Here is a 23,835-nt window from a genome sequence, read left to right on the forward strand (position 1 = left end):
ACGTCTACGCAGACGACCTAGCTTCGAAGTATAAATCGGCCTTGAGGCCAGTTTTCCGCCATAGTTGCAGCTATCATTTTAAAGTAAGCATGCAAGCAGAACTGAGCATTTTTCCAAACAATAGTAAAATCCTGCAATTTATATCTACACACTTGTACTTAGTGCAGAGGAAAATCAAAATAAAGTTGCAATATTGATTTTTGACTTCATCTTTCAGTCCAATTGGTGTGACAGAAAAAGATGCAAACGATGACGTTAGATGGAGACAAAGCACTTGCTTTAGTGACCCCTGAAAGAGTTAAACCGAAAGACAAAGATGAAAAGGTTTGACCCACTTTAAAATAATTAGTGATGTTAGGAGATCTGCGTTCAAATGTTCTACATGGGCTCAGGTTTAAAACACTACTTCTTCAGAACACATGCAAGCCAAACCAAAAGGTCAGTACTGAAACTATCTGGTAAGACTACATGCAGCATTATACACCTGAGTTTTTCCAAGTTATTGTCATGATCTTGGCGCTGAGGACTGGCTTGATTACTCATTTCATTCTTCTGCCTAGCTCTGCCCAGTTTCCTATTACAGCTCATCATATCCACCTGTTCCAGCTTCTATTTAAACTGATTGCTCCCAGTCATCAGTGCCAGATTATTCTTGAGCCTTTGGTGTGAGAATTTTCTAGCACAACTGATTGTGTCCTGATTGCCTGATCCTGGCCCGTTCTTCCTTTGGACCTCTGAGGCTGCCTGTTCCTGTTCTGATCTGTTTGTTTGACCTGTCTTTGGACTCCTGTTGGATTCTACTTGTGAACTGTACCTGAATCTGCCTCTTGACCCTCTGGATTATCCTTCATCTGCTTGGATCTGATCTGCTGCTTTTTTTGTAGTCTTCAAGGTTTCAGCGTCTGGAAATCTCTGTGCGGCAACCTCTACATCTTGGTGGTCGACCAGTGGGAATCTACCACCTCTCAGAATGGACTGAACTGTCATGCATTCATAATCATCCTACGTCTGATTATCGTGGTCACTAACCTGACTCCTCCAGAAGTTGCTGCCTTTGACGCCCTAGCCGGTGCTATTGCAGATCCGCAGATGTTTTTTTTAATAAGCGCTTTTTGAGTTATCCCTCTGTCTATCTTGCCTTGAATACTGTGTCCTCTGTTCTGAGCCGTGACATTTTTCCTGCCTTTAAGTATTTGCTGCCACATAATCTAGCTGTCCTGCCTGCAATGCTGAAGCTTCATTTGTGTCTCATGCTAAATACTTGAAGTGGCCCAAAACCAGTTATACATTTATTTAATATGTAAAAGCTTTGAAAAAAATATTTTAACTTTCATCTCTTCTTTATAAGGTTAGCATTTAGTGTGGAAATAAATAATCTGTGACCTCAAATTTGGGCAAATCTTACAACCATAATACCAATGTGCATGAATTATACATGAAACAATAAATACACACATACATTAGGCTCATGACAGAACCAAATGTGAATCATTACTTTAGAATCATTGAGTGAATGTCTATAGAAACACCAGAGAGGTGGCAGTTTTACAGTGGTGGCTGCAAGCTTTTCTGCAGTTATAGTAAAGTAAAAATATGGAATTCTAATAATATTTTACAGACATTATGCAGGTTTTAAATAAACATGCATTCCTTCCTACAATAGACCCAGGTTAATTGTGAAACACTTAACCAGTCAAACTCCAGAGAGGAGTTTAACTGAGAAATCTATGTTTACCGGCACTATCTATTCAATCTAACTGGGTTATTTTATTTTTTTATTTATGTTTTTTTGTGGTTTTTACGGCACTAGTGGCTTGTTTTTTTTTATGAATAGTAGGCTGACAGGAAAGGGGGTATGAGAGAGTGGGAGAGACATGCAGGAAAGGACAACAGGCCGGATTTGAACCCGGGTCACCCATGTCGAGGACTAAGGCCTTCGTACATGGGTCTTGTACGATAAGCGCTGCGCCACCATTAGCCCTAACTGGGCTATTTTAAAGAGAATCCGAAACAAGGTTCATCTCCTAATTTGGAAAACTGGGAAAAACATATGCAAAAGGCTGGAAACTATATCGTAGCAAAAGGTGGTTTTAAAGAGTTTTAAAAACAGATGCAAAAACCTGTTTCAGACCTGTTTATATAAAACATTCCTGAAAATAAGTTAAAATACAGTAAAACTTGCAGCAAAATGTGCAAAACTCCTGCAGCATGCAGACTTGTAAATGTAAAGGTGTAAATGTTTAGGAGGTGCACATAAACACTTAAAACTTCAAAATACAAACAGGTTTTAATCTGTTAAAATGGTCAATGCTGTGCAATTATAATTCCTCTGTTATTACAACTTGGAGGTAACTTTAAGCGGAATGCACCAATCATCTTTAAGTTTCCTCACTTTAAATGTGTGAACATATAAATGTTTAGAGCACAGATGTGTGATTCACCTCCCACATCAGCCTGGTGTCTGAGCTTTCATCCAGCTCACTGGGCAGCTTTTTCTCACCGGCAAACGGGCCAAACTTTTCCCCCTGGAACAGGAAAAGAAGGGAAAACCTTTAAGAAATCAGAGGGGGAAAACACAGCAGACTGATCTCATCATTTCTGCTCTGATATTTTGACATCAAAATGAACATTCAAGAGGGGCGTGGTTAAAAGCGGTAGTATTGTAGATTGAACAATGTATCTCAGCTGACGCATGAAGAAGCGCGTCACTTTCAGAGACTTTAACCGCTTGGGGAGTTTTATTCTGCGTAAAAGGAGCGCATGGATGGAGTGAAGGGAGCTTTAGGTCGGAAGTAAAATGACTTTAAAGATTAAGGAAAGTAGAAATGAACGCGGAGGCGGTGAATCCATGGAGAAACCGCTGCAGACCCTGTAGCTACGTGGCACCTAACGTCACAGCAGCCTGGAGCTCTTTGACAGCGACTCAGAAACAAGGCGAGCTAAACAATCTCTCTACAATGCTAAAAAAAAATTAAAAACTCCTTGAAAGTAACTTAAATCGCGCCCGGTGTTCAAACCTAAAAGTTTTTCTTTCTTTTTTTATCCTAAAGGGAAACTACAAACCTTTTTCACCCGCCTCGCCGTGTAAAGACCGATTCCATCCTGGACGTTTGACGATTTCAGAGAAAATCTGTCTGGCACGTACATACCCAACATTGTCATCACTTGGAAACGTTTCCTTTAGTGATAATTAGTTGGTTGTTTTATATGTCAGCGGAAGAGCTTTGTCAGTTTTAAATTGAAAGCAGATAGTTTCTTCTTTAGAGGTTGAACCTCTGCTGGTCCTGCTTGTAGGAAGGAAAAGCTGCGTCCTGATTGGTCCAAAGTTTGCAGCCGGGGGGCTACCTTTCCATGAGGCTGCACGCGCCAGCCTGCTTCTCATTCAGCACCTGGTTACACATCCTGCTGGAATAATAGTCTGATCACTTATCTAATAGCAGTGAGCAACTAAAACATTATTTAAGAAAAACAGATAAAACTATGGCAAGAAAAATATATCCCTTAAACACCATTTGCTTATATCATTATTAGTGTTGCACCGATGCCATTTATTTTGCCCCGATACCGATACCTGGCTGTGCAGTATCGCCTAATACCGATACCATCTGTTTTAAATTGATGTGTGTGTGTATATGAAGAACTGCATACTACTTGGATGTAAAATAATGGGTTTGTCAAACTGCTGCCTACCTTTGTGGAGCAGGAAAAAAAAGAATAATACAAAGTGAATCTAGTAGAACGTTTTATAGCCTACATGGAATGCGTGACAATAGCTGAATAAACTTTTGGCTCTCAAAATGGTATCGGGCCCTATTTGTAGGTACTCACCGATACTGATACCACCATTTTAGTGCTGGATCCGGGCCCCGCCTGATACTGTTATCGTACCGCTGCAACACTAATCATTATCACTAGTAGTAGTCACTATTGAGTGGAGGGGGGGGTGACATCCCCCTTCTTAAAGGACCATCCCCCATACCATCCCCTGTCACATTTTATTACTGAATGTGTAAAATTCCTACTATATATCAACAGTGATGACAATGATATTGTCATTTCAACATTTGGTGGGCTGTGGGCTTACTAGTAGCCTGAACAAAAAAAAAAACAAAGAAGTGTCCGACCATGAATATGAAGCCGATCCCAGTGGGAAATTAGTCCCTAACTACAGTATGTAGGGGCAGTGATAGCCATGCCAGTCTATTGACTGACTGCAGGTCTACTGCAAGGTGCCTTGGTAAAGGTCAATGACCTCTGTACCTAACATGTAACAACCATACCATGCATAATTCTTTAGGTTAATAGACTATATTAATTAGGCTATGTATGTTAAAAAAAATAATTCTACCATCCCCCTTCTTTTTTTTTTTTTTTTTACAACTAGACTACTGGTATTAGTAGTCATAGTAATATGAACAAAAATAATGGAAATGACAATATGGATGATTTTATTGTTACCCAATATTAATGATATTTTCTTAGATAAAATACATCATTTCTGAACTATTAAATAACTATTAGTAGACAGAAAAAAAATCTCTTTTTATGAAGGCAATAACATGAAAGCTCCCTTTAAAGACAAAGTGTGTGTAATTTGCAGCTGGGGGGGGGGGGGGGGTACCTTTCCCTGGGGCTAAATAGTCTGATAACTTATCTAATAGCAGTGAGCAACTAAAACATTATTTAAGAAAAACAGACAAAACTATGGCAAGAAAATATCCCTTAAACACCTTTTGGTTTTATCATTCTCAGTAGTAGTAGTAATAGTACTACGAACAAAAATAATTTAAATGATAATAAGGATGATTTTATTGTTACCCAATATTAATGATTTTTATCAGAGGGCAATAATATTAAAGCTTTTTTTAAAGATAAGGTTGTTGTCAAAACCCCATTAGGACACATGACAGTTGTTACCTTTCAGACATCACATTAGAATAAAACTTGCCTTGTTAAGATCAACTGAAGTCACCAAAAATAATTAGTATTTTTTTATTTTGTATCTCTGCTTCTGTCTCCTTGAACCCCAGTCGGCCTCGACAGATGGCCGCTCACACTGAGCCTGGTTCTGCTGGAGGTTTCTTCCTGTAAAAAGGGAGTTTTTCCTCTCCACTTTCGCTACAAGCATGCTTAGTGTGAGGGATTGCCTTTGAGTCAATGAGTCGATGAAATCAACTAGTTTTCCTTAGATAGAAAACTTTGAATCAATCTGACTATATGATCTGGTTGAACTGTAAAGTGCCTTGAGATGATATGTGTTGTGAATTGGCGCTATATAAATAAACCGAATTAAATAATTTGAGGGAAAAAAAGTGTCATTTAATGTAAAATTACTAGCCAGCCAAGATGATGATAAATCTTGATTTTACAAGCAATAGCTCAGTTCACAAGATTCAAGTTAAAGGGACATTGTGTGACAATTTCTCTTTTTCCTGCCTGAAATCAATGACTGCATTTACATACATGTTATTATTGGTGTATTATTACCTCCATTAATAATCAGATACATTTTCATAATCAAAGGATTTTATATCAGTTTATACATAAAGCTGGTCGCCCATTTGCGAAGTAGAACAAGGATAAACATTAGGCAAGCCTTTTCCAGGTAGAAGGAGCTAATGAAGGAGAAACTTAAAAGTTGCCATTTTTCCCCTTGGCAAGAACTTTACTACCTTATTGGTGTAAAGCTAACTTATTTCATTCAGTTTAATTAGATAGATTTGCCCTTCACCATAAATAGCATAACACTAGATCCCACAAACATATACCAATCCTGTTTGTATAGAATTCTAGGTTTAATGTGGATTTAGAAGCTTTCAAAGCCGCAATGAACGCTGGCTTTTTTATACTAGAAATACTAGGTTGTAGAAGCTTGTAGTCTACTTCAGCTATTAACCAGATAATCCAAAGTAGAAGTCAGATGACATGGTTATCTAAATAATCTAGCTAGTCCTAATATATTCTGTGTTAGAATTTCTAGATATGGGGAGAGCTAGAGATTGGGTTTTGTGCTCCAGAGACAGATGTGGCAGGATGCACAGAGAGCAAGAGCAAAAGCAGGAAACCTTATGAAGCTTCTGGCAGAAGTTGGTAAGACCATATCATTATACGAAGTGAAACAAGTCCTCAGTCCACATGGGCTGAAAAGCCACACAGAGAGGAAGAAGTCATTATTTCAAAAGCACCTTAGGCAAAAGCACTATTTGAAAATTGTAGTTTTAAGGATATAGAGAAATGTTAATAGTTGCATTTCCATCCAACCGTAATTTCAGTTTTAAGCAAACTTTTAAAAGTTTTGAAAATAAGAAAAAGCAAAATTGTGGTGTTTAAAAACAAATTAACCAAGCACTGTACAGCGTGATGTCACCATACATCCTTATCCACATCACATCTTCATGTATTGCTGTAATAAACAGGAAGTTAGCACTGACCACTGATCAGTAATGTAGAAAAGTGTTAATGAATGTACTGTATTTCTGTCAGGCATGTTTTTCATACACTAATATGTCAGCTAGTAATGGAGATGTGTTATGAATTTTAGGGAGTTTTTATTTTTTTATTTAGCCATTTTCATCAAGCTTTTCTCTCGGGTGGCAGCAGGATGCTGCAAGAGGGACTGGTGCTACCGTTTAAGACATAAAGGTATTTTCGATTGAATCAAAAACAACTCGGAGCACATCAATTGATTCGATATCAAATACTTTCACACAAACTGAACATTTCAGGGACATGATTATCTGATTTAGGAAATTGGCCTACAAACGTAACTCAATTAGACTAGTTCTATGTGGAGGAATGAGCTAAAATTCAAGCAAAATATTGCTCTATAAGTTAAGAAGTCAGACAGCTTAAAGGCAACTAATTAGTAATTAGCTGTATTTAACCTGAATTATAAAAATGTTAAAAGAATTATATCAATAAATACTGTTGCCAAATTCTCTGGCATTTATCAAAATAAATTATCTTTGTGACTCAAAAGACCAAAAAAAGATTTTGTCTGATTTAACATAGAAAAGTAACATCCTATCTGACAACCTACCTCAAACTCTAGTCTCATTCTTTACCATATTGTTAATATGAATGCTTTATGGGTAAAAGGCAAAGGGTGATTACAACAGGTTGTCTAGTGTCTAACCCTCACCTCCTCCCGTCCACAGTACAAAGAGCAGAGGTTAGACTATGTGACCTTTTCAATTAGCATTTGAGTGTCAATTTGAATGCTTGGTTGTTTGCCGTGCGTGTCTGTGTAAGGGCCTGTGATAGACTAGGCTGCCCTTTAGAATAATGACCCATTGAAGCATCGGTTCCTCCGCAAACTTGCAGGGATGATCTACTGGAAAGATATACATTGATGTAAACAGTTTTCTTTTTTTATTGTGCAACTAAAAAGAGACTTGGGGACATTCTGGGGTATTAACTAAATGAAAAGACAAATTTTTACACTCTTCAATGAAAATATCACCGTCTGATATTTTAGGTGGAAACAGTATATAGGAGAGGATGTTAACAGTAACAAAAATAGCAACAATGAAGTTTCTTGGGTGAGTATAGTCTCTCAGAAATGAGGATTTAGTTTTACCCTACTTTTACAAATCTTTTATAATCTGTTAGCCATAAGTCTAACTCTCAGATAGATTATTGGATTTTAATCACATAAATTATGTAAAAACTTCTAATAGACTCAGAATAAAGAGTCTGACTGCCGAGTCTCTGACTGGTCGTTATATTTTATTATCTCTTGGTCCCGATAAAGAAACTTATAACTGTTAACTGATCTTCAAGGTACCAAAACACTCCATGATCTCATGAGTTCTAGACTTACCTCATATAGACTTTATTACAGATTTTGAGTTTCATATTTGAACAGCAACCTCAGCAATTATTTCTAACTTAGTAAAAGGTAAAATAGTTAATTTACAGAAGTGAGCAAAATATCAGATCATGGTCTAAGTCTTCCAATTAAGGCCTGGAGCATCCTACTTTCTATTAAAGTCCATACACAAGTAATCTGAACTTTTTTTCAGAAAATCTGCAACGTTATCTGAGATATTTCTTCCTAAAAATATCAGCCTATATCTTTCAAAACAAATCAAATATATTAAGCAAAGGCTTTAAGTGATAGTAGTTATTTACAAACAATTTGACTGGATTTAAGCATAAAGCTTAAATCCAGTCAAATTGGTTATAATGTTTCCTGTATGAGGAAACTCAGCAGATTGTGTTGAGTCATTGACTTGCACAATTCCCTCCTGGATGAGCATGTTATGACAGCTCTTTGCAGCAATCCCTCAGCCTCCAGTTTTTAGAGCTTGAGAATTAATTTTTTGTGATCTAGTGCAGGAAATGCTAAAGTAAATGACTTGAATTCCTAATGATGTCTTTTAAGGTGACATTTTTTCTATTCTATTTCTCAGACATATCACATATCATCATACATGGTGATGTAATCATTATTTTGCAAGCTAATTATATCCAAACACTTATAGAGGCACCACACATAAAGGAAATACACTCAAAAAAAAAAAAAAAATATAACCACTTTTGGCATTTACTTAACTATATTTAGTTACTTTAACACAATTGTTTTATGTCCTGCTCTACTAACATGAAACAATTGTGTTAAAGTAACTAAATATGATTGAGTAAATACCAAAAGCGGTTGCATTATTTTTTCAGTGTAGAAACCCTGAAATTTGGAATGATTTAAAATAGTTAAATGCTCTGACTGGTGCATATTTTATTGTTTACCTCTCAATGGTGGTTATCAACTATGTAGAAGGTAAATAGGGAGCAAATTTACATCTAAACTGTGAGTCTGTGGTAAAGAACACAGACAAAAGGATAAACTCAATCAGAAACTTCTCTTAACAGAAGGTGCAGAATGCTTCATCTATCTTCATTATTAAACCAAGCAGGCAAAAGAATACCTGATAAAAAACTGGTAGCTATTTTACTGCTTTCGGTTAACTTGAGGAACCAGAACTTAATTGTGGAAATAAAATCACACCATATTTGTACTAATTTCTGTGCTCATTCCATTTACTATTAACAATGACAGTACTTTTCATTAACTGGTTCATTAAAACTCTAACAATTTAATCAGTATTGCAGATATTATGCAGCAACCTACTGAGGTTGATGACTGATTTATTTGTAATATAAACCAATAAGCGCAAATGTACATTTTGTCAATGCAGCAATTACAATATTTAAATGTTGACAGTCATACTGGATTTTACAGTTTAGTTAAGAGGATTTCTTTTTTCAAATGTGCCCCTCTGTATTCTGAGTTTCAGCCTTTCTCTATTACAGTAAATATACAAGAGAAACCCTTAAAAAAAAGGAAACACAAATTCCCAAGATTTTGTTGTTCCGTCTTTCTTTTTACAGAATTATGAAAATCCTAATCCCTATAATAGTGGGGAGAGTTTTAAAACCATTTCTTGCTGCAAGTTTGTCCTGGGTTTAAATCTTAGAGTAAGAATTTTATGCATGGGATTCATCTGCTCTTCTGTCCATATTTTGGTTCTCTCAGACTGCCTTTCACATCCAAAAGGTTCATGCAAACGGTAGCTAGCATTTCTAAATTTCCATTAGAAGTAATAATATTTTTTATCCTATCTGTCTCAATGTTTACAGTTATAAACTGATGACTTGTGTGGGCTCCTCCCCGACTCCTGCTCAGTGACCTCTGTTGATGTAACCAAACCCCTTCTACCCTAGACTGACATATAATTCTGGATGAAGTCATACTAACCTGATATATAAAAATACTTCTTTTCAAATTGACCCTTTGAAAAACTAATATTTGTTATAAAATGTGTGATAACTGATCACAAAAAGTAAAAAAAGAACAATACACAGAAGTATCTTTTTTGAAATGAAACTGATAGGGGTTGACTCAGCAGCCACATCCTGAACCTGAGCTTAATGAAGGACCTCTAGAGATCTGAGCATCGTTTTCATCAGTACATTTTGGTTGCCCTTGTCAGCTTTATAAAGAAGAATTGGAGAAAATGTCCAAAAGAAGGTGTGCAGAGAAAATCAGATCATTTCCAAGCAGACTTGAGGTTTTATTTTTCCAAAGGTGCTTTGAAAGTATACTGTAGACCCTTTGACAGAGATTAGGAGATACTTCATGTTCAGTTATTCCACTTACCATTACCTGAAATAAAAACATTTAATGTTCTGTGTGTCTTGGATTAAATTCATCTGTGGTATTGTGGTTCTTATGGTTCTGGTCTGAAGCCAGCTGCAAAGCAACCATATGATCCTGCAGGAAGACAAATGAGGAGAGAATCGTTTCAGACAGAAGAAAACCAAATTAGTGACTGATTTGTTCTAAATTATTCAGGAAATATGATTGATGAAAATGATAGTTCTTATTGTGCTTGATAGAATAAGCACAATAAGAAACAGAGTAATTCACCAATATTGAAAAAAATGATCATTTTTAATTCCAAATGTAAACAATAAGTAACATTATTCTTTGATACTTTAGGTTTTGTTCCAGTTTTTGTCATTCCTATATTATGGAAGAAAAGTTTTGCTCTCAATTTTCAGCTTTTTTCATTAAATGTTATGCTTTTAATACAGAATCTCCCAAAAAAAAACATTCCTTTAGACAAATGGAAACCTACTATATTCTACTTCACTTGACCATTTATACTGTTTCTTTTCCACATACTTGGAAATGCTTACAGAAGGGGTGTCAAACTCCTGGAGGACCATTATCCTACAACTTTCAGTTGTACACAACTGATTCAAATGGATTTTTTCCTCCTCAGCTGAAGTCAAGTTCTTCATAGTCTATAAAGGGACCAAATTGTTGATTTTATTGGGTTGTGTTATAGCAGAGACACATCTGAAAAGTGCTCTCAAGGTCTGGATCCTTTGAAAACTAACTAGAAATCCTGGTAAAATGCTTACATTTGGAGATAAAAAGTATGTTAGATTCTTTAATATTCCTGTTGACGGGTGTTAATAGTATAGAATAGACACAGAGCCTTTAAAAAGGCAAACAGTCAAGTAGACAATATACAATTACACACATTTAATAATGCAAATGAAAAAGGATAAAAAACTAAAATAGGCCACACATCTCACATTTCAGACGAGGAAATATGATTCATTTGTTAAAAATGCAACACAATAAACAGATTATAAGTCAATGTCCAAGATAAGGAGGAAAAATGGCTTCCCATTTCCAAAAAAGAAAATGATAAAAAACATTATGTAATTACATGAGGAGTTTTGAAATGCCCCATTTAACACAAGCAGGCATATAGTATCTAAATGTAAACTCAGGTTTGTTTTTCAGTTTTTGCTGCAGTTTGAAAATAGCAAATATCAAAGTTTTATTGCTTAATTTACAACAAATTCCCTAGAAGTTTATGATACATTCCAAAACCAGTACTGAAGAGTTCTAAGGAGCTGGGAGATTATGGTAGCACTTGAATCAAAAACTTATCCTTCATTTGTTGATTTTTCATTGTAGTACTAGTTGATTTTATTCATTAGTAGCTTGATAGAAGGATGGGCAGAAATTTAAAGATAAGGCGTGCATTAACTGGCCCAGGGTCGGGAATCTGGACACTGGACACCTGCACTCCCACCCACCATGATTTTACAACATGTTGCAAATGGGGATGGTCAGAGGTCTCATCTCTTAAGCAGCTTATCGCCTCTTCTGCTGCTGAGTCCCAGGAATTAAGAGCTTATTAGAAAATGTCCACAGAGGCAGTTTTACTGTTATCAGGTTCAAGAAAAAAAGGATGTCAAAACTCATCAGAACCTTGAACCATTTTAACCAAGCTTTCATTGATTTACTTGCCCAAATGTTCCAATTCTAACCTCACTTATCTTATAACTTAAGATGCCTTCTTGCTCTTCATGTCATGTATGTTGGCGAATTGAAGAACACGTGTTAGGAGAGTTTTAAAAGTTTTTATTGAACATCATGTTGTATCAAATGTCTACATAAGTGTTTTACTGTTTCTATTTGTATAGTGCATGTGTCCTAGGGAGAAAGATGTGGAATTTAAAGTGGTCTATTGCTTGAATTACATTTGCAATATATTGAATGTTCTTTTATTTCATTTTGAGGATTCACTACATATTCCGATAAATAATAGTCCTCACTTGTGATTGAATAATCATCTGCTGAATAAAATCCAGCATTCAGATTAGTCGTTCTCTGTGTAAAGAAATAATCTACATAGAACTGCAAGAGATTAAATAATATTAATGGAATGTTGCTGCAAGATTATAAATGTGCTGTAATCTGGCTGAGTTGGTGATTAAATTGTGTATTATGTATAATAAGGCATGTAGTAAGAAAGTGTTATCTGTCTGTCAAGAAAATAAGTATAAAAACTTACTGCAGTTAAGTGGCTTTTTTTTCTTATATCTGTACCTTATTGGGGTATTTATTGTTCTAAGGACTTTTTTACTCTTACCCCTGAAATTAAACAGAAATATCTTTACTTTCTAGTCCTTTCTTTCCAAATCTGGAATATCTGGCTAATTACATAAACATACTGACAATGATATGATGTAAAAGCTACAACAGAACAAAGGGAAGATCTGGAGAAAGAATATAATCTGTCCAATTGGAGCACAGTTTATAAAAAAAAAAAAGGACTGCTAGTGACATGGATAAAGTTAGGGGGGCTTGAATACATTGCAAATTATGGATCTGATTGTGAGATTAACGATATTTCCTATCCATTTCCCCTTTATTAGATTATAATTAACATCTTGATCATGCTTATGCATTCCCACTTATTGTTGTTCACTTTTTATTTTTCTGACTCTAACTAGTCCGGCAGTTTTCAACCGATTAAAAACAACAATTTTGGTATCAAAACGTTCAGCTTGTTCAGGAGAATCCTGCTATGTCTATGGGTAAAGATATTTTTGTAGTTTTTGCGATATTCAGCTTTTTCTGCGTTTTTTTTTTTTTTTCTTCTTTGACCTTTAACAACTTCAGCATACTTTCAGCTAGAAACACCATTCAACTTTTTAAATGTTTCCGTATCTTTCTGCTATTACTGTTTAACTCGGCTTTTTGCTAACTTTTACAGTTTTGCTTCAGTGCAGCTTCAAACTTTAAAAGAAATTTTAAAGATTTTCAAATTTATAATGGAAATCTATGGACGGAATTCTTCAACTGCTAGAGTGCGTGCTCTAGCTTTTGAGCTGTTCTGGTTTTTCCAAACAAATTCTTCTCACTCCCTTATTTTTCACTCAATTGAAATAAATTTTACATCAAAACGTAGGTATTTTTGTCAGGATTCAGGAAATAACCCTAATTTGTGTGGCATTTACAGTTTTCCGTCAGTTTGGCCCAGACCGCGAAGAAGTCCACACTTCCCCAATAGAAATCCAATGAGAGACTTTCCAAAAATCACAGACAAAATCCAAAACGATACATATTTTTGTATCGCTCCCATTTCTAAACTGTTTGATGTACAAACATGAAACTTGGTATAGAACATCTTCAGACCCTTCTAGCACTCACATTGAAGGAATTTTTTTCAATATCATTTATGGTTTAGCTGTTTAGCTGACCTGTTCGGGCATAGGAAAACGTTGATTCTGAGAAAAATATATATACTCAGAAAAAAAAAATTTTTACATCGGCCAAATAGTTTTTAGTAGAAACATGAAAGTTAGCACAGTCGAAACCAAAGGATGGCTGACGCCAACAGTGAAAGAATTTTTTTAATACCTTTTACGATTTTGCCTCAACTCTCGTTTGTTCGGAGGGGAAGTTTTGCTTTTGAGAGCTCTGCTCTACCATGGAGCTGCATGTTATTTAATGAGACCAGCAGGAGTGATAAACCTTTATATTTCTCCTTCCCATTTAGGTTGTGAATGAGCTACAGCCATGAAAGTTACCCAAATCGGAGACAAAGAATAGCCTTCGCTTAGACTGAAAGAATTTTTTAGATACCATTTACGGTTTGTCTTCAGTACTCGTTTGTTCTGAGCTGATTTTCCCATTCAAAAAAGCCTGAGAGGAAAGGAACAATACTGCTGAGCTTTGCTCTCTGTCACTGACAGGCTCGTCAAGCGTTGTCAAGGTAACCGAACTTCAAAGGGATTTTACCTCTGCCACTTTAAACATCACATTTTAATCTAATAGAGGGAGACAACACTGATTTAACATTTGGAAATGGATACAATATGACTACTGGCCATGACCCTTCCCTTCACACGCAACCCTGATAGACTTTTAAAATAATACTCCGGGGACCCTACAAAATAAAAGCCCCTACATTAAACTCATATTTTTTTTCCCAGCATATGGCTCAACATTATGACCCAAGCTCAACCACTTTTTTAAAATTAGACTCTAGGGGGGGTTTCAAAACACACCCCACAGCAAATTTCAAAATAAAAGCCTCCCATTGCCACTTCATCTACTGCCCTAATAACATGGGAAAAGAGTGATTTAACAATTGGAAAGTCATCAAGTATCACTGCTGGGTCTGACCCTTTTCTCAACAAAAAAACCCTGCTAGACTTTCAAAATAAGACTCCAGTGACCCTACACAATAAAAGTCTCTATATTATACTCGTGTATTAATTGATGCAAATGGCTCAGCATTATGACCCAAACTCTACCAGCTTCTTTCTATTAGACTCTAGGGACCTTTTCAAAACATACCCCGGAGCAAATTTCACAATAAAAGTCTCCCATTTATGCTCTAATGCAGCATCTATTCACCCAATAACATGGAAAACCAGTGATTTCATATTTAGAAATGGATTCTATATCACTGCTGGGCATGACCCTTCCCTTGACACACATCCGTGATAGACTTTCGAAATAAGACTAAAGGAACTCTACAAAATAAAAGCCTCTTCCTTACACACACTCATTCAATGTGCCGTATGGCTCGTAGTTATGACCCAAACCCAAACTCAACCAATTTCTTCAAATTACTCTACCAAGACCCGTTGACCACACACCTCAGTGCATATTTCTTAATCAGGTTCTAAGATTTACACTGTAATAAAGCATCTGGTAACCTCGTAACATGCAGCCTAAGCCTGCCAACGGTGCTTTCATCACCACAGCGGCTCGTAACATGCAGGTTAGTTATTTTGATAAATTCAGCTCCTTAAGTATTAGGTATTAGCTCTCTTTCTATAGGTTTCTCTCTCTGTCCTTCCTCTGCTTCTCATGGTCAGTCTTACACATAGGTTTGTAGATTTTCAATCCTCTAAGGATGACACTGTTTTCTTTATGCTGATCAACCGACACATTTTAAATAATTTCAAATTGTTTTGCCAAGTCTTGACATTTCTACATATGATTTCAAAATTTAGATACTTATTCAATACCATCTTCCTCAACATTTTACTTCCCATCTTTAAGCAACTATTTTTTCTTCAACCAGATAAGATTCAAGTTTTTCTTAGTATTTTTTTTTCTGATTCAGCTAATTTAATACTTTTCAGCCTATGCTGTGAACTTTGGCTTCATTCTGCTCTGTTTCTGGACAGGAATTAAGCTTTTCTGTTTGCTGCTAATTCATAACACACCTGACATGTTTCTGGGCAGTAGGTGGCCCCCTTCAAAATTTCTTTATACATTTTTCTAGAAACTTGGGAGACATTATATTAAAACCCTTCTAGCGCCCACATTCAAGACATTTTTTGATATCATGTATAGTTTGGCTGTGCAGCTTTTGAGATGAGTCTGTTTCTGCCATTTTACTGCCAAATGATTCTACCCTACAACATCTTCAGATGATTCAATTGTTTTCTGCAGTTTGAAGTTTCTGATGACTTCCTATTACATTTTTTATATGTTCTTCAGGTAATTTCAGCTTTTTTCATTCAGCAAAAGCATTCCCACTTGCTGTTTCTCCGAAACAGCTTTTTCTAGTTAAAATTCTATTTCTTATGAGGTCAATTCAACTATACTATTGTTGAATTGACCTCTATACTATACTAAACAAGTATGGTGTTTATCACTGAACCAATAAAAACTACTGAATGTCTGATTGGCTAAAATCGTGAGGTCACCCTGAATAAATAAAAGCAACTCAGCCTGTGACTTTATCATTTCATATTGCAGATTATATTTTTTTGTTCATATTTTATTACACTTCTGTTAGATATAAGTGTTCTAAACACTTACAAAATGATTTCCATGGGATATTCAATCATGTGGGTAGTTAACTTCAGCTCTCAAGAGCCAGCTTCCAAACTTTGTAGCCTCCCTGCTCCTGTAAACAAAGTTTAAATGTGTGCAGTCATCAAGGCCTTCAGTATAAGGGATGAAAAATGACCAAACCAAAATAAATAAATACAGTAGCAAAAGGTTCCTTAAAGAAGATTTTCTTTTACAATTTTTAAGATCTTTTTTCAGGTTAGAGTAAAACTTTTCCACAAGGAGTTCTGGATAGAACATATTGACAGACGAAAAACAAATTTTTTAAATCTTAAATGCTAAATGTTTAGATATCTATTTCTTAAAATTTTGATATAATTACTGCTCTAAATCTGTTACTCTGTCAGCTAAAGGCATGTTTTAAAGTCTCTGTACTCTGTACATGTGCTCGTGAAACATCATCAGCCTCATGGCAGAGAGCGGCTTTGCTATATTTGCTTTGATCAGTGGGTAAAAAGCAGTTTTTAATTGAGAAGGTTCACCTAAAACATTGTCTGTGCAGTCACTTTGTCAATGTTACGATCCTGCCTTAAATTATTATTTTGCTGTTGGGGCCACACAGACCAGGATAATAAACACAAACATATTTTGCCGGCAAGTTTCCACATTTTAAGTTAATTAAGGCATTAATAAACTGTTTCAGAGGAGTGATCATAGTGCTCTGCATCAGCAGTGCTGTGTCTGTCTCCCTGCCAGCCTCAGATCAGCTTCTCTGATTGGTTGATGTGCTGCGTCAAACAGCAAAAATTCAATTTCTCCAACTCCGGCATCTGCTGCTTGTGAAGCGCAGACTGCGCCTCAGAAGCTCTGCAGCTCATGAGGAGCTGCTTCTGCTGCTCAGATTCGTCAAAATGCTCCGCTGCTGCTACTCTAGATATGCTGCAGGACCTTTTGGGAAATTGGGGTATATTTAATGTTCATGTACTGTTGAGTATGAAATGTTTATGATGAAAGCAGGCGCAATCCCTGCAACAGAGTTTACCTAAGTAGATGACTCCATTCAACTTCTCCTCGCCTTTAGCTTTGAAATGGGAGACACAAGACGGTTTTCAGCTGTGGCTACGTTGTAGCCACCAAAACCCCTCCAGAGAAGAGTCTGTGTTCGCTGGCCGAATCAGATTGCACCCTGCCTACGATTCACAAAGAGCTGAACCTAGTCTCTTGTTTTTCCTGTGTTTCAAACCAGGTTGAAGGCAGTTTTTGGGGAACCTGCTGATGCAGAAGAAACGGGCCCAAATGGTGTTCGCCTGAGAGCCGCTATAGGCTGTCAAGCCATACCACTCGAGCCGCTGCCTGGAACTGTGAAACCGCCAGACCATGACCCATTGGTTCGGCTGCTGTGCTTCCGCAGTCTGAGCAAATGCTACAAGCTACCCTCTACTTTAAGAGGGTCTCCTGGCTAAGGTTAATGTAAATCATAAAAGGCAGTCTTGCAAACTTTCATTCTGTTATTTGCAAAAGAGTAACTCAAATATCTTCTAGAGTTGCCTGTTGGAGGAGCAGACTGCATTTCCATGGAACCCAATCAACCAAACTGAGTCGGACTCCAGAACAGATCCAAACCCACGTCCCCTACATTCCTATGAGCCAACATGTAAATATAATTTCCTTTCAGCTGATGCTTCATAAATCCTCTGCTTGGGTGAAAGATAGGTAGAATAGGTAGTTTTACATGTGTTGGTTGTGTTTCATCTGAAACTGACTGATGTTTTTTTCAGTAAAAGTTCTAAACTGATGCTAATGCTAGCTGCGCCTCACTGAACCACCCATGCTGTGTGTTACTATCCGCTCAATTCATCTTTTTTTCCGTGTTTAAAGAGTCAGGCTGCTACAGTTGGACCTAGCATCATTACCTTCAAGCTACCCAATTGCTGGCCCTATGGTAATGAAAAATATAACTAACAGATTAATTTATTTTTTTATTGATTAATTTAGTTGCAGCCCTAGTTCCTTTAATACAGTGAACAGTTTAAAGCATCTGTCCTTAAAAATGTTTCTGCATTATCTTTACTTTTATACTTTAAATAGTTTTAAAAGTGGTACTTTTACACTTTTATGTGAGTCAAAAGCTTAAGTTGATACTCTAACTTCTACAAATGTGTTTTGAAACAGTAGGATTTATATTTTTACTTGTGTAATAAATTTTAATACATTTTTTTCACCCCTGCTTATTTTGAGTAGTGTTTAGTCTTTGTGTGATTATTAGATACAATAATCCTGTGTTACTGATTAGCTAACAAAGGTAGCACTGTATTTTAACCAGTGGTCTTCTGCGGTTATTTTATGCAATGAACGATTTATCACTAAGTCTAACACATAGTCTATATTACTAAATTGGTGAAGGGAACTGGATTTTAACAGCCGGTCTAGGAGCCCAACCTTTATGTGAAAAGCTAAGAACCCTGATGAAAAAGCAAATTACAGTTATAATCAATCAACTAATAATCATTCATTTCTACTGTCGATTTGAAAGACCTATTATTTAACTAAGACTCCCAATTCTACTTACTTGATATATTCATAATCTTCTGTTAAACTTGCTCAACATAGTGTTCACACTTCAATAGAGTTAGTGTTTCAAAAGCATTTAATAAAATATCGGGATTCTACAAAACCTAAGTGATTATAACTTTCTACTAATACAGTGGATAAATAACGTATATAATGGATTAAAAACAATAAATATATGTGTTACTGTGCCCACATGTTTATTTATTCCTGAAATTGGGAGTAAAAGGTTTTGAAATGAGTAGACTATTGATTTTGTCGATATAGACAGATTTATTTATTTATTTACACAAGTGTAAAACAAAAAGACATTTCGTTTAGAACAGTTTCAATTTTTTTTAAAGTGCAGCCTTAGAAAATAGTAAAAAATATATATATATATAAAAAAAGAAATATAAACATATGACTGTAAATTTACAGTTGTAAAATTTTCAGTTTATATATATATATATATATATATATATATATATATATATATATATTATATATATATATATATATATATATATATATATATATATATTTAGATATAGGGTTCTCGATTAAATCGAAATTAATTATTAAAAGGCTATTTCAATTGATAAAACATTTAAAGTCCCACCATTAATATTTATACATGTACATAAAGGAGTTACATGCCCATGAATTATGTTTACAGGAAAAGCCAGTCTCTGGAGAATCTATGTCTCTTCTTTCTACAAAGAAAAGTGAAAGTTCTCTATTGAGTCATTGCAACATTTAAATATTGTTCTTCAAACTGTGGTGAAACTGTGAATGACTAATATCGTCATTAACTTATAATGTCAAAACATTCAGGTGAGACATAATACATTTCATTTTCTGGCATTTTTTGCCTAATACTTCATGAAAGCTTTATATTTACATCCAGTCTTAAAAAACTAATACAGGCAATGTGAAACCTCAAAGCCCGTCCTGGTTTGGAAACTGTCCTGGGATTCCAACTGCTAATACTGCCCAGTTAACTTTTGTATTGTTTTTAGAGGTTTTCAGAGGAATGGGCCAGTATCGGGTATTGCAGGCCAATAACAACTTCCTTTATTAAGGGGTGGAGCTGGTTTTCCACTGTCAATGTGCTAAGCCATAACAAGGCTTTTGTTGGGTTACTGTACAAAAGCCTGGAACTCAACGCTATTCCTGACAATTTGAATTGAGAGAGCTTCCTGGATAGGAAGCGAAACGTCTTCAAACTTGGAAAACAAAGACCAGTGGTTTGTTTTTTAACTTTAACTTTTTGGAATTTTTTTTAACCCTCCTCGTTCTCAAATATAGTAACAAATTTGGTCCTTGGGGTCAATTTGACCCCAGCGATATTTACCTCCAGAAAATGATTTACAGAATATTGTTGACCAAGTTTTTGTGACAGGCACTTTGTTTATTTGTTGAATACATAAATAACCCCTTGAAAATCAGTGAGTTGACCTTCCCTCTAGCGCCACCATCAGGCTAAACCTTTAAATGAAAATGATTTTATTTTGATTTTTTTATACAAATCTTCTTAAATTTACAGGTTTTGAGCACATTCATGACTCTCACCAAATGAACCATATTGATTAATGTTGGTGACTCCCCCTTTCCTCTCATAAACATATTTATTTACTTATTTTTATCTATTTTGTTGTAATATATTTGTTGCTAGTTACTGTAGGATCTTACTCACCCCTCCTCTTTTGTTATCCGGGCTTGGGACCGGCAGTGGCAGAGTTATAGAGTTTTTTTTGTTTGTTTTTGTTTTTTTATGATTTTTTTGGTTGTTTTTTCTGTATTTTTTTTTTCATTTGTGTGACAGAAAATGGATAATGAGAACATGTCACGTAGTAGTTAGAACATGGAACAGTTTTTAGAGAGAAACAACATGAAAATCCACCCATTTTGAACAGTGTGATAATGTCAGTAGCTAAAACGTGGAACAGTTCATGCCACAGTAGCCAAGCTTTTAGTCTGCACTACTGTACACAGGATGTGCAGAGTGTGTGTGCATGCTCCTTGCAGACATAGTTTTCGCATTTTGAACAGGTCATGCTGGTCTTGCAGTCGTTTCGGGTGGGACAGACCTGACACCTGCCACGTTTCTTGCCTGCAGTTTGTGCCACTGGAGGAGTTGGGGTGTTTTTCTCCCTCTGTATGTCCCTCACAATAGCTGCAGCAACTGGTGATGCTCTTGGAAAGCTCTGTCTTCTCTCAATTTGAGGCCTGACCAGTGCATTGCCAAGCTCCTCCAGGAAAAGCCTCCTTCGGCTGAGTTTTCCCCTATTCCAGTCTTTGTTTATCTCACACCAAATCACGAACGCATTATATGCACTCACATCAATGATGTGGAAGAAGATGACAAGGGGCCAACGGGCAGTCATGCGTCGACAGCTGTATGTGGCTGTGACCTTGTCTAGATTGTCCACCCCTCCCTTTGTTTCTTTGTAGTCCAGCACCATTTGTGGCTTTTTGTCTTCTCTGCTGCTCAGGGCAGCATCTTTGTGCATGGTGCTGAGCAGCAGGACATTTTTCCCTTTCTTGAGACAGTAGGAGACCAGAGTTGCTTTCTCAGGGAAGGCAAACATGGAAGATGTTACCTTCCTGCTCTTGACAGCAAGGAGTTCAGAGGGAAGCTCTGGCTTGTTCTTTCTCACTGTCCCCAACATCGTAACCTGCCTTTTGAGCAGTTACTCACCCAGGGCGTAAGACGTGAAAAAATTATCACATGTAATATTATGCCCATGCAGTCCTTCAGCCATATCAAGCACAACCCTTGTGCCCTGATTTTTTTCTGGTGCTTCGCCAGGAGATTTGCCCGTGTACACCTGCATGTTCCAGGCAAAGCTGGACTGTGCATCACATGCTGCCCATATTTTGATGCCATATTTAGCAGGTTTGCTAGGCATATACTGTCTGAATGGGCAGCGCCCACGAAACGCAACCAGGCACTCATCGACAGTCACGTGAGCGCCTGGATTATAAAGCAAGTTTGTCACGTTCTCGACGGCCCCGCCTTGTTTGTTTGTCATCAAAGCGTATGACACGAGACAAAATGTGGAATGCCTTCAGAGACATGGTGGCTGGAAATATTGCCCTTCCAGTCTCAGCATTCCAAAGACTTGCTGTTGCTTTACCTTTTGACTTATAAACTCCTGCCAAAATTAGCAAGCCAATGTAGGCTTCCAAGTCAACTACATCCAAGTCTTTCCAACTGTCCCCATAAACATGCTTTCCCTCTAAATTTGTCATCCCAAGCACAATATTTTTGATTGATGGCATTATGAGGAGCTCGAATGATGACTTGATGTCATCAACATTGGTGACTGCATATCTGGTGGGTCCTGGAACCATTTTGATTATATTACTTGCGCTATGTCTACCCTGCTGTTTCAGTGGGGAAAGGGACCATATTATTTTTCCATTTTTGGAAGAAATTGTATCTGCTGGTGGTTGAGGGACAAAAGGAGGGTCAACACTCTCATTCTCATCAGATGAGAATTCCTCAAAATCAGGGTCCTCCTCAACAAAATCCTCAGTCTCAGAGACAGTCTCCTCTAAGTCACTTTCACTGTCAAAGAGCTGCTCCAAAACCTCTTTGACAGTAAACCTTTTTCCAGAAGACATTTTCAAAGAGAGAGTGTGCAGATTGCAGTATACTCAGAGCACAATGAGGAATGATTTGGATAGAGGACTGTAGTGCAAGCTTATGTTTGCTCCTCCCTGATTTGGCATGAACTACCAATGGCGTTGTAGGAATAACCCGCCCTTCACAAGGTGGGAAAAATCAGTTCTACTTTGGCAGGTGTGAGTTCAGAAGGTCACACAGATCGCCAGATGTCTCAGTTCAATTTAATAAAATATCGGGATTCTACAAAACCTAAGTGATTATAACTTTCTACTAATACAGTGGATAAATAACGTATATAATGGATTAAAAACAATAAATATATGTGTTACTGTGCCCACATGTTTATTTATTCCTGAAATTGGGAGTAAAAGGTTTTGAAATGAGTAGACTATTGATTTTGTCGATATAGACAGATTTATTTATTTGTTTACACAAGTGTAAAACAAAAAGACATTTCGTTTAGAACAGTTTCAATTTTTTTTAAAGTGCAGCCTTAGAAAATAGTAAAAAATATATATATATATAAAAAAAGAAATATAAACATATGACTGTAAATTTACAGTTGTAAAATTTTCAGTTTATATATATATATATATATATATATATATATATATATATATATATTAGATATAGGGTTCTCGATTAAATCGAAATTAATTATTAAAAGGCTATTTCAATTGATAAAACATTTAAAGTCCCACCATTAATATTTATACATGTACATAAAGGAGTTACATGTCTCAGTTCAAATGTATCAACTAAAATGTATCAACTCTGCACCTGCAGGTATGGTCATGTTAGGTCACTGACAAGTTTTAGCAGCTAAAACAGCTTGGGGTCAAATTGACCCCAGAGGACAACCAATGCGTGTAATATGTGTTCAGCGCATTCAAAAAATAACATCACAAAAATGTTATGCTTTACCAGTTGTCCCCATCTAATTAGGAAAAGTCATGAAATATGAAGCAAAAAAAAGAAGTTAACTACTATTTTTTGAATGATAAACATTGAATGGGGTCAAATTGACCCCAAGGACGACAGGAGGGTTAAATTGTTCCTTAAATTTTTTTTTTGTCTTCTTTATCATTCGTATGTTTTGATTCTATATTTTGTGTATTTTTTGTAGCATAATTTATTTTTACTGTTTTATTTTTTTCTATCAGCACTTTTTTAATATATAAAAATAGTTTTTATGCATTTTAATTTTGTTATTCGTAGACAAGTTTACACTTATAAAACTTATTTTAATTTTATCCCTCTGTATACTTCAGATGTGGCAAATTAATCTAAGTTGACTGTGGGGGGCAGCCGGAGCACCCGGAGAGAACCCACGCATACACAGGGAAAACAAACCTCAACGAGAAGGACCTCAGGCTGGACCAAGGACCTTACTGCTGTAAGTTAACTGAGCTGAAGAGTGTTCCACTGTGCAGCCCCTGCTTTTTCATGTCTTTGTTTAGTTTATTTTAATTTTTTAGGGATGGGTTCCAGTTGTCATTATTCTGATGTTTTTCAATAATTT

At 36.3% G+C, this 23,835-nt stretch overlaps 1 protein-coding gene and 1 long non-coding RNA gene across 2 annotated transcripts in view; one reads left to right on the forward strand and one right to left on the reverse strand.

Moving 5' to 3' along the window:
* The window catches only part of prdm5 (PR domain containing 5), an 80,281-nt gene extending 76,978 nt beyond the window's left edge, over nucleotides 1–3,303 (reverse strand). The window contains exons 1-2 of the mRNA XM_038275774.1: nucleotides 3,064–3,303; nucleotides 2,442–2,525 (exon numbers count right to left, since the gene is read on the reverse strand). Of these exons, the coding sequence (XP_038131702.1) occupies nucleotides 2,442–2,525; nucleotides 3,064–3,162 (183 nt within the window). The 5' untranslated portion in view covers nucleotides 3,163–3,303. The remainder of the gene's footprint in view (nucleotides 1–2,441; nucleotides 2,526–3,063) is intronic.
* Nucleotides 3,304–17,381: 14,078 nt separating this feature from the next.
* On the forward strand, nucleotides 17,382–23,793 carry LOC119777030. Its single transcript, XR_005279864.1, has 3 exons — nucleotides 17,382–17,593; nucleotides 17,672–17,783; nucleotides 23,585–23,793. It is a non-coding gene; the product is annotated as an uncharacterized LOC119777030 (long non-coding RNA).
* The last annotated feature ends 42 nt before the right edge of the window (nucleotides 23,794–23,835 follow it).

The sequence above is a fragment of the Cyprinodon tularosa genome, unplaced genomic scaffold (assembly GCF_016077235.1).
Source record: "Cyprinodon tularosa strain WSP-4 unplaced genomic scaffold, ASM1607723v1 ctg98, whole genome shotgun sequence".
Lineage (NCBI taxonomy): Eukaryota > Metazoa > Chordata > Actinopteri > Cyprinodontiformes > Cyprinodontidae > Cyprinodon > Cyprinodon tularosa.